The 11,578-nt window shown below is 52.9% G+C and overlaps 3 protein-coding genes across 3 annotated transcripts; all 3 read left to right on the plus strand.

The window, feature by feature from the left end:
* Positions 1-1,372: 1,372 nt before the first annotated feature.
* Positions 1,373-4,683, plus strand: LOC149809328 (uncharacterized). The gene is made up of 3 exons (XM_089994885.1): positions 1,373-3,007; positions 3,346-3,693; positions 4,336-4,683. The coding sequence occupies exons 1-3, from the start codon at positions 1,373-1,375 to the stop codon at positions 4,681-4,683; spliced, it is 2,331 nt and encodes a 776-aa protein (XP_089851011.1).
* Positions 4,684-5,415: 732 nt separating this feature from the next.
* LOC149809329 (uncharacterized) lies at positions 5,416-5,997 on the plus strand. The gene has a single exon (XM_089994886.1). The coding sequence runs from the start codon at positions 5,416-5,418 to the stop codon at positions 5,995-5,997; it is 582 nt and encodes a 193-aa protein (XP_089851012.1).
* A 3,637-nt stretch (positions 5,998-9,634) lies between these two features.
* Positions 9,635-10,702, plus strand: LOC149809330 (ascorbate transporter, chloroplastic-like). Its single transcript, XM_089994887.1, has one exon. The coding sequence runs from the start codon at positions 9,635-9,637 to the stop codon at positions 10,700-10,702; it is 1,068 nt and encodes a 355-aa protein (XP_089851013.1).
* Positions 10,703-11,578: the final 876 nt, after the last annotated feature.

Below are 11,578 nucleotides of genomic sequence, written 5' to 3' on the forward strand. Positions count from 1 at the left end.
TGATAGGGGCCACAGCATGGGCACTCCAGGAATGGTTTATCCATGCAAAGTTGCTTCACTCGAAATGGGATTGGGCCGGCAAGCGCACCCACGAGGGCCACCACAACCAGCCCTACTACCACATCACCATTGACCCTGTCAGCCAGGTGGCGGCGGCCATGGCAGCTTCTCTCGCGCTCTTTGTCGCCCTTGCCGGCGCCCGCCTCGGTGAGTCAGCCGCCCTCGCGTACTGGAGCATGGGCCTGTTGTATGTGTATGCTCACTACATCGTGCACACCCGTGCTATGCCTCGATCCAAGTATTGGAGGTCTGTGCGGCAGCATCACATGCAGCACCACTGCCGGAACGAGGGCTACTGGCTGAGCTTCTGCCTCCCTGCGGTTGACACGCTCATGGCTACCAACCCCCCTGCAGCGAGTGTTCCTATGACGCAAATGGCCAAATCAGCCGTGCAAAAACGCAGCTAGGGAAGATGGCGGGCAAAGTAGGAAGTGTACATTCTTCACGCTGTGCACATGTACAAACCGCGGTGACACTTAAGGTTGGATGTGGACTGTACAATCCGGATATTTAGATATTAGTGATGTAACATAGTGTAATCATAGTCATGACGATATCTTGTCCTTTTGCAATACTGCTGCTTACACATGGACATTGACAATGATCATGTCGTGTTTATACATGGAAGCTTACAAGCTGTGTCTTCGTTGGCTGCTTGTCAGTCCTTTCATGGATTGACGTTGCCAACGTTGGTCACACGAAGTTGACTATACCATCAGGGAAGCACCGTCCTCAGGAGTACTTGCCAAGGAAACACATGCTTTTCCTGTCTCCTCTGGTAGGATTGTACCCCGTGGGCGCTCTTGGTCCCGCTTGTTACCTGCTGGCTTCTCCCTGCTGATTCTGTTTTTGCCTTCTGGCACCCCAGCACACTTCATCATGTGGGCACCGTCTCTCATGTGATGCATCCCGTGTAATGCCCGTCCGTACGCTCAGGATTGCCAGTCACGAGCTTGGTGCCTGCGACCCCGCTCGGGTCCTTGACTCTCGTCGAGGGTCTCGACGAGACTCTCGACGAGAGGCTTCGGACTGCCTAAAACTAAGAATATCTTAAGATAGCCACCGAAAAACAGCATCCCTTAAAATACGCGGCCTTCACAAGGACCCTGATACCCAGTACGAAGAATCCGTAGGTGATCAATGTTCGTGGATTAATAGCACCCTTCGTGCCACTTTTCTTGTCCTAGCCAGCTTGCAATTTGTCCCACATCAAATACACAGCACTGAAATTTTCTGCCCAATACCTGCAGCAGTACGTCGTGAACAAAAACAGAGTAACTTTGATGTTCACGTCATTTTGATGGTTGTCGAGATGTCTAAGAGCGTAGACGACATATGGGCTAGCCTGAAAGCTGCAAGTGCTGTGAAGGCGCGCCCAAAAGCGCAGGCAAGCGATGTGGGTAGCGCAATGGTTTGTGAAAACTACCATAAACATTCGCCAAGCAAATTTGGCACTGGGGACGTAGCTTCAACTGCCCAAGCCGTTCAACTGCCCGAGTTTGCATCCTTCACACCAGTGGTCGCGTTCCAGACCACCATCCAGCGGGACATCAATTGCTTGAAAGATACGGATAGGTCGACACGCAAAGCAGCCATGAGCAAACTTCTAAATGCACTGGTCAAAGCTCCGACGAAGCCAGACCGGGAAACACTGCAAGCTGTGCTGGCCGGACCCATGTTGTGTCCCCTGACTAACATGCTGTCGGATGTAATGGAGCAATGCCGCGACATGGCCCTGCAGCTCTTGTCGGAAGCTGCTACTAGCATGACGGACTTCTCTCCAATGATGCCAGAGGTTGTGCCCGCCCTTCGTCAACGCATGGGCATTGGACAGCCATCGGCAGCGGAGCACAGCGAGGAGCTCAGGGTGAACATCGTTCGCTTCACCAGCACTACCTTGGTGAGCTGCTCCTCGGCATGCGGAGATGCTTATGCGGAAGACATAGCTGATCTTTTAATGCGAGGAATGCAAGACACGTTCCACGAAGCCCGGAGGTCGGCATGTGCAGGGATCACCGCATTTGCTCACTCTGTGTCCAGAGCCAAGCTGGAGAGCATCAACAACAGGTTCATCGAGCACCTTCTGCCGAGTCTTCACCATCCACACAGTCGTGTCAGGTCAGCAACGCTTGACGCATTGAATGCAGTCATCCAAAGCGCCCCAGTGCCTGTAGACATCCTGTCAAGCCAGATTGTACCTGTTTTGAAAGTCATCGCCCTTGATAAGGTCCCCGCGCTGCGGAGAGCGACGTTTTCTGCACTGGCAAGCTGGCTCGGATACCACGAGCCAGACCTCAACCAAGCAACCCTGCCCGCATTGGCACAATACAGCCCACATGTCCTGCCGATCCTGATCCTCGGAATCACGGACGATAACCCAGAAATCGCAGCCTTTGCACTGCAGCTCGTGGGGAAGGTCGGCCAGGTGTACTGCAGACAGCTGCTGGGCGTGGAGGAAAGAAAAGGCGCTGCGAGCCAAGGCTGTGGTGTTGAACACTCCAAAGTGGGTGTGATGGGTGAGGAACTTGAAGGGTCGGGGGGATCGGCGATGGACGAGACTGGGCCGCATGCCGATGCCATAGATGATGGACTCTCGGGGTTAGGGGGGGGGGAGACGGGATTGGAAGAGCCTGGGCTGAAGGCCATTGCAGCTGCACAGCTTCCAGCAATTTTCAACGGGCGTGCAGATGCGGCTGCACGGCGGATGATTGCGAATGAGCTTCCCGCAATTCTGCCGCCGGTGGTGAAAGAGATTCGGGAGTGGACGGTGGCGCTGCGCTCCACCGCGTCGCGGAGCTTGCACAGCCTCGTTGCACTTGCTGAGGCGTCTGTGGTTCCGCACCTGCCCGCGCTCCTGCCCTCGCTGACTCACGCGGTCGCTGACGAGGCAGCTGACGTCGCACTCCGCATCATCGGCGTCGCTCATGCTGTTGGCGCGTTCTGTCAGGTGTGGTTTATCGCTCGAGGACGACATCGTTGTCAGTCAGCATGCACAAAGATGTTGCATTCGGCTTGTTTCTGTTCCTCACGAGGTGTTTGAGCATTTAGTTTCAACAAGGTCTCCGAAGAGTGATTGGCTTGAAACGAGAGTTAAGCATTTAAACACGTCGTTCTGGCAGCGTCCCTGGTTCGGAGTGCCAGACGTGGTATGTGTCATGCAGCTTGCACAGTCCAAATCCACCGACGAGGTTGACAACTCGGCCCCGCATTAATCTTGAGGGGGGAACATGTTTGTTACATTTCGTCACATCTGGCAATGAGTGCTGATGCGCAAGCTCGTTGCAGGTGCGGCACTGGCTGCCTCTGATGTTGGACAACGTCACCGTGAACAAGACGACCCCATCGCAGCTTGCGAACTTCCTCGTCATCCTGTCAGCGCTGATTCACTCCGCGGCGGCGGCCGGTCGCGAGATAGAGCCACCCCTTCTGCAGCGCCTAGCCACGTGGCTTGCCTCGGAAGACGTTCGCGCCGTCGAACACTCGGCGTCCCGACGGCAGCTCGTCATGGTTGTCGCCAACCTCGTCGACCTTGCCGCTCAACACGTGTCTGGCGTCAGCGAGCCGCTGCTCCATGTTCTGCTGCACCTTGAAGGCACGCAACAAGACGCGTACATGGCCGAGCAAGTCGAGCAGGTGTGTGGCTTCCGCTCTTGCACTCTGGATGACACGCGACCAGCAATGCTTTGCAACCGTTGTCTCTGATGATGGGGCGTCCGTACTCAATACTATCTCGCGAACACCATTTCGAGATACACTACTATCACGTGCTTATCATCTCGAGATTCCGTATCCACATGGAAGTGGCCACTGCCTTTGCTAAAGAGCGAAGTGTTCAAAGCTGTCTATGCGAAAACAGAACATGCATTGAGTGCATCCTTGCGATGCAACTCACAGTAGCTTTGGGATGCCAAGTACATGCTTGGCGCACAGCTTTCTTTGCCCCGGCTGATCACCAACGGGCTCTTGAAACACTCATATTCGCACACGCCCCTGTATCCCAAGCTCTCGGGAACCAATAAGTACGGTGTCGCAACTCAAAACTCCACCAAGTTGAGTGCAACACTCTCTCCATAGTGGCGTTCCTTTGGGAAATTGGGTGGGAGGCACGTGTAAAACAATGTGCCACCATTACCTGTCACAGAACAGCATGTCATTTCGCACCGAGCTGCCCTTGATACCAAGCAACGCATCCAAGATAAGCCACGTGATGATGATGTGTATTTTCCCGCATCCACATGGTTGTTGGCAACTTCAAGTACTACTTGGGGGAAGTAGTGCTACCGTTCCCGTCACATGTGCTCGACGATATTGCAGACAAAGCAGAAGCTGGCGGCGGCATGCAATTTGGGGAGCCCTTCAGAGCTGGCAGCGACGCATGCAGCAGCAATTCTGGCAGAGCTGCTGCAGCGCTGCGGCCAATGGACGCATAGTCACCCCGACATCCCAGGCTTCGTCTCGCTCCTGCGCAGCTGCCCCGGCGTCACTCTGGCAGCTCTCGGCGCCCCCTTGTGTGTTGCACTCGGCTCCATCACTGCTGACGCAGAGCGCGATCATACCCTCCGCATGACTCTCTTGCGCCTGGTGGACTCGTTGCTGGAGAATGACTCACAGGCGCGTCATTAGTCCACGGCATGATCGGCTTCTGTTGAATGTTATCAATGTCAGTGCACACGCTCCGACTTATCTGACTCTGGCAATGCATCATGAACAGTGATGACAAGAACCAGTATTATTCTTCATCCTTGCATAAAATAGACAAGAGCACGAACTGCAGCGCAGGCTGAAACAACCAGTCAATCCTTGATGATTGCATTGCCGGGGTCGGAGCATTTGGAGCGTGTGAACGTTGGATGGAAGGTTCCTTCCCTGTGTGCCCACCTTTGGGTTGCTGCACAACGGTGTAGGCTGGCATCTTCCTTTCGTCGTTGTCCAATTATTGATCTCGCGTGCCAAGAGGGCATGAGTACAAGATAAGCTCGAGCTCATTCGAGCTGTGTGACATGAGTCACCTGGTCAGCGAGCTCGTGACTGTCAGACATAATTGGCATGACAACTCAGCCGGTCTGAAATGCCAGAAGCATGAATGTCGGCTGTCCTCAGCCAGTATGCACGCGCACCCAACATGTGACTCAGCATGTGCACTGCCGTGCAGATTATTCATTCGTGTCACCTCCCGCGTGAAGCGAGCCAACAGAAATTGTCCCCATCATTGAAGCTACGTCATTTGGTGGGGGCCCAGCATTGCAGAGAGGTCAAGCTAAACAGCGGGTCGCAGCATGATGACGTGGTTACGAGTGTTTGCAGGCGCCTCTGCTGTGCAATAGTCACGCGGTGCCCCTTCTGTGCGCCGTTTTGATGCCACCCCTGGTGTGGCGTGCTGGCAAGTCCTCCGCAGCCGTGCGATACCACGCCCTCACTGCACTACACACCATGCTTGCAAAACGCCGCGTCACAAAAGACGTTCTCAAGACACTGCTCTCAACCAACGGACAGCTGCTTCCCCTCATCCTTCAGTGCATGGACGAGGACTGGTACGTTGACACTCGAAGGGTTGGCTGCCTCACCCTGACGGAGCTTTGCCGAATCGCAGGCTGCGTCATGGATGACTCATCACGGCGGAGCATCTACCCTGAGCTGAATAAGCGCATGGATGACAGCAGCAATGATGTACGCATCGCGACCGCCGCAGCGATCGCAGCATTTGCTGAAGATGCCATGCCGGCCGATTACTGCGACACCAACTCGGGATACTTTGTGGCCGCATTGCTGATACATCTGGATGACAGCAATGCAGATGTGCACGCGGCTGTGCAGGCTGCACTCTTTGCTCTTGCAGAGAAGAAAGGACGCGTGGTTCGCGTCGAGATCACCAAGGTTTATGACAATTTCCGATCCAAGTTTCTCCTGGACCAAGTACTGGAGCGATGTGGCTCATGATGTCTTCTTTCATGACCTGGCAGTCTGTGCAAGGTAGTCTGATTGCTTGCCCGAGGAGATTTGGATACATGTTGTCGTTGTAAGCACTCCATACCGTGTACCGGTACAGTGTGTAAAGTCACACAAGGTAGTGAGGTGAGGGTCTGTCTCTTCTAGAGGTCAGAACATGTCCTGACCTCTGCATGGCACCCATTTGGTCTTGCGGGTTTGAGTATCATTGTGGTATTCTGCAAATAGTCTGCGTACTAGTGTTAACCCTTCCAAGCAGCACACAGACAGGAGAGACTGTAGGGAAATAGCGGCTAGAGCGCCTGCTGACCAATTTTCTGGCATAGAGCCGGCGCTGTGAGCTCTGCAACTTTCTACGAAAAGGCCATTCCGGCATATCTCGTGATACGTCAATTCAAGTACTTACAATCAACATCATCATAACATTAAAGTTGGCTGTACAAGTAAGGGCACATCTGTAGGAAAAAGTGAACCTGATTTTATACAGCCACGTGAATCTGCATCATGCCTGTCTTCCTGTGCCAACCGTACATTGTCATTCTCTCGATACATCTTGTGAAAAGGCCACATGGACACAATCACTTGACCTTGCCCATAATTGCAGCCAAGTTTGCCCTAAACTCGTTCCAACCAAGCGTAGAGCCGTCACGGCTGGGATCCCAGCTGGCAGATGTGGCTCCATATGTAATGCCTGCTAGTCCAAGTCCAAGCGCAATCGATTGGGTAACAAATACCAAGCCCATGGGCAGATCTATGTCTTTGACGACCTGCACAAGCCCGCCCCACATGAAAGGTTGTTTGAGAAGTAGTGCATCCAATTCTTAGCAAGCTCCTAAGGATGCCAGTGCCCACACCGAAGTATACCTTGTTACACAGAGAGACAGAAATCACCATAGCTCAGGCCGCAACAAAGAATCCAACACGCACTTGCACTCACACCGTAGTATATGAAACACTTGGACGACAACGCGTAACGCTAGGCAAGTTCGAGGTGCCTATAGGTGTCTTTAATCAAAATGTATGCATTCATTATTCTGGTCACTCATCCAAAATATGAACTGTCACGCTCCAGCGACTAAGCATTTTACCGTGGTACATTGTTTGACTTGACATCAATAGCTCTAAACAAGGACCGACAGACTGCACAAGTCAAAATCCATGTCATGTAAGGGTGAGACTTTCTGCTCGTGATGTCGGATTGATGTCTCAAAAGAAGTCTTTCCTTAGTGGCTTGCCTGAGCCACTTGAGAGTGTGTCTGATTTAATATTGGCACACCACCCGACGTCGACCATTGGGACTTGTGCTTACACGATATAATCACAACAACATCTCGGTGCTCATGCCAAAGTGATGCGACAGTAACACAGCTTCCACGCTCGCACATAACACAGCGCTACCTGAAGAGAGTCCACATGCAAGTGAACAAATTACACATGCAAATTCACAAAAGCGGGCACTAGGCATGACACTGTCTGCAACCTCCGGCCCCTTCACACCGGACAGGAAGGAGTCAGCCATGGCCAGACAAAGACGCACCTTGAGATACCAGAAGAGAGGGAACAGCATCAAACCGACAAAGACTGGAATGCCCGCAAACGTCATCACCCGTCGGAGCATGCGATCCGTGATGACTGCAGGAATGACCTCGTCCTCGGGCTCATTGTCGTTTTGCTTAGCTCCATACACTGCTTCGATCGCCTCCTGCTGCTTCTGCAGGTCTTCCTTTGTCGGCTGCCCAAGCCTCGAGACCTTCTTCAATGTGTTGTTTACCTGCAAGCGCAGTTCATCAGTACAATTCATGCTTCTGGCAGTAAACGCAGAACACAGCCTTTGACGCAAGGTCTCTTGGAAACAAGTTGTATTGGTGCCTGCAAGCCAAAGATTGCAGACATGTATGTTGGCCTGTTGGCCTGCAGGCCACAAATGCAACGTATGATGGCCGTTTACTTGCTGTCAGGATCGTTTTGCTGGTGAGTGACCCTCAGGATGGTCTGCCGCGCACCGAGGTACCAAAGTGCGACGATGATGGAAGTGACCAAGGACCACCACGCACCACAACTAGGATATTTTATGAACCAGCCATCCAGTTCTCACACCTTGTGACAACCCAGCAGACGACCATTTGTTCCAATGCACGCTCGACATAGTATCTTTAAGATATGTCACCGAAATATGTCATCGTTCTAGGTAACCCTTCGCTATTTGTATGGAATGGGAAAGAATGTCACTCACCTGTGGATTGTTTGAGCCAAAACCTTTGCCACCGCTTGCGGCTCGGTGTAATGTCGCTGCCCTCTGTCTGCCACCCTGCAGCAAGATTGATGTCAGCCCTCACCAGTGGCACTTTCAGAGAACAACTCTGAGGACTTGTGACTGCCCCTGCCCTACGCGCTTTTCATCTCCCCGCCGAATGTCCAAGCCCAAGACAACGTCTTACGCGCAAGCACCAGGATCTCCAGCGAGGTTTCCTGGCGTTCGCCATCATTAGCGCTTGCAAGCACGTATCTCACGCGGATGTGTCTCGCTGTACCGTGTATCAACGCGCGACACGATTTCAGCGCTGACATGCAAATCTTACGACACGAAAATCACAGGATCTGCAGCAGGCGTTGTTCGGAACCGGCCACATGCGCGAGTGTGCGGCACGGCGCCCATGCTCGACTGCGAGGCCGCAACGGCACAGCTACGCTGTGATGCGACATCATTCGAGTTTTGAGCTGACTAGCCGAAGTCCTTGCTTGATTTGCATAACAAGGAATGTGAACGTCGCGCACTAAGCAGCAGCTTGCCTCTGTGATTACGATAGCTCGACCTCACCCAGTACTAGCCAACAGCCAGCCAGCCTAAAATTGCTCACGATCCTTTCAGATGTCCATATTAATATGATTGGCGAGAGGCTGGTACGGAATGCTGGCGTGATAGAATCAAAAATGGTCGCCGTAGGTCCGCAGTACCCATACTTTAGCGGATACAAGCGCTTTGTCAGCCTCATGACATGTTGATGCAAAGCACAAACAAATAATGATACGTTCACACTCGTTGGGAGACATCATAACGTTCTTAGCATACCTGTAGTGGGCTCCCCACAAGATTGCGACTAGTGAATAGCATATCTCGATGTCTGGCAAGCCAATGATCAAGCAGGGTGGTTGCGTTTACAGCCAACGACCGCTGAGATGCATCCTTTAAGAGGATTTGGAATGCGCAACCATCTTTCGATTTTTGGGAGATACACAATCGCTTTCTCCATGCACCCTATCTCTGATAGTTCGAGCTATCTGTAAAGCCTGTAGAGGAAGTGTTGAAGCTCCGCCATCCTAGCCTCGCAACTGTACGTCTCCCCTAGATGGTCAAGATACGAGTCCCGTTTGAAACACGTTGTGTTGATGTCAGTCGGCAGTCGGTCATAACAATGGCTGATCAAACTTAACTTGCTCACGATTGCCAGCGACAGCATTCAGGGAAAGCTCAGCGCTGAGCATAAATTATCGCCATTACATTTTCAGCAATATGCCCTGTTTCTCATGCTTGCCGTTCCATGCTCCATTGTCTCGATGCCAAACCCCTAAGGTAGTGCACTTGCCTGGCGAGGTGCTGTGCCCACGTCGTCGGCGAGACGGTAAGCGAATGCGCTACGATGTGGAATTAGTGGGTCACAGACGAATGACGCTTGTCCGAGGTACCCGGACGGATGACGAAATTGAGGAAGACATGACGTTGATTCCCTCCGTCATTTCACCCCCCACGAGCTCATCTGGAGAACACAAGAGCCCCTGGCAGTTGATCCTCGCCTTGTGCACAGCTGCGATTTTTATTTGCTACGCTGACCGCTCGAACATCTCTGTCGCTGTTCTCTCCATGTCCGAGCAGTTTCACTGGAGCGACAGCTTCAAAGGCACAGTGCTCAGTGTATTCTTCCTAGGGTACTCCTGCACGCAGCTACTAGGCGGAAGCTGGGCGGACAAATACGGAGGCAAAGCCGTCCTCGCTGCAGGCGTTATTGCATGGTCTTCGTTTACATTCATCACGCCGGATGCGGCCATGCTGGGTCCGGGTGCGTTGATCCCGTGCCGCATCGCAATGGGCCTTGGAGAAGGCGTCGCGTTTCCCGCCGTCCACTCCATCATAGCGACCATAGTACCGCTGGGATTCCAATCAACTGCAGTGGCAGTAGTGACAGCAGCTTCGTATGCGGGGGCAGGGGCGGCAGCTGGCATCAGTCCATGGCTGATAGGGCAATATTCGTGGCCAATGGTATTCTACGCATTCGGCGCATCAGCCGTCTTATGGTTGCCTTTTTGGTTGGCTACAGCCGTGCCATCACGGCAACTTCCATCACCGCACGCATCATCAGACGGCGGCCTTGACAACCCTGCGGATGATATTGCTTCACTCGTGCAGCGCCCAAATGAGGCCACTCAAGCCCCGCCATCCAGATTTCTGGGCCTGGACGCCGGGTTCTGGGCACTCGCGCAGCGCCGAGAGGTCTGGGCAATATGCATTGCTCAGTACTGCCAATCCTGGGGCATGTATGCCTTGCTAAACTGGCTGCCGACGTATTTCAAAGAAGTGGTGCGCACACTGCCCCCTTCTCACCCGTTGTCAAGGCTGGCAATCATTCAGCATTGCTTGCTTAGAAGTGCTCAACATGTGGCAGGCTGTTGCGCATATGCTGTAAGCAGGCACGGGGAATAAGAGCAGGGTGCAGAAGTGAGGAACCTGTTCCTGGTCCCTAGGCAGCCTCATCACCTGTTAGTTGCACTGGTAGGTGCATTGGGGCCCCGTCGAGAGATTTGACCAGCCTCTCTTAGAGCTGGAATGTAACCTGCGAGCAATTTCCTGTTGCAGTCAGTTGTAGGGCACAAACTCATGATTACGTTTTGCGGGAACTTCCGGACATGTTTTACAGTTTGGTCATCAGAGGCAGAAGCCCTGGGCCTGTGCCGCAGATTCCACTAGGACGCCACACTGCCCCCATCAATGCCCTGCTGCCGGAGCATCTCCTGATGTAGATGTAGGCCCTCTAAATCCCCCGAAAAGGATTTGCCAGCGCAGCTGCTGGCGATGGCGTGTCAAAGCAGGCAAGTAGATTGATGATACGGCACCTTGCAAACCACGTGATCGGCAATCGCAACAGCTCAGTTAGCATTGCTAACAAAAATGGCAAGGCGCCAACCTGACACCGGTCTCATCTAAGCTAGATAGGCTAGCTGTTTGGCCAGAGAGTTCATGCATCACAGAACTTCACCGCAGCAATTGACAGGACAATTTTTCACACACCTCATACCATTCAGACTGATACTAATATGCCCCAGATCTAGGACACCGAATGATTGATTTGACAACTAGGAGTAATGCGTTCACAGAACCAAATATGTGACGTCAAGGGGCTCATGTGAGGGAAGATACCAACAATATTACGCCAGACCCCTGTAATTTGCGAATCGCAATGCCTGGAAATGCAGAAATTTGGGGTGCCAAAGTGGGGGTCGAATCCCATTTTAGCAAATCACTGGATATTGAGCGTGACCTGATTCTTGGCTGTCGGTGTGCAGCAGCAGATCGACATCT

This window comes from Nuphar pumila, unplaced genomic scaffold (genome assembly GCF_984573655.1).
Source record: "Nuphar pumila unplaced genomic scaffold, dmNupPumi1.hap1.1 HAP1_SCAFFOLD_1382, whole genome shotgun sequence".
NCBI lineage: Eukaryota > Viridiplantae > Streptophyta > Magnoliopsida > Nymphaeales > Nymphaeaceae > Nuphar > Nuphar pumila.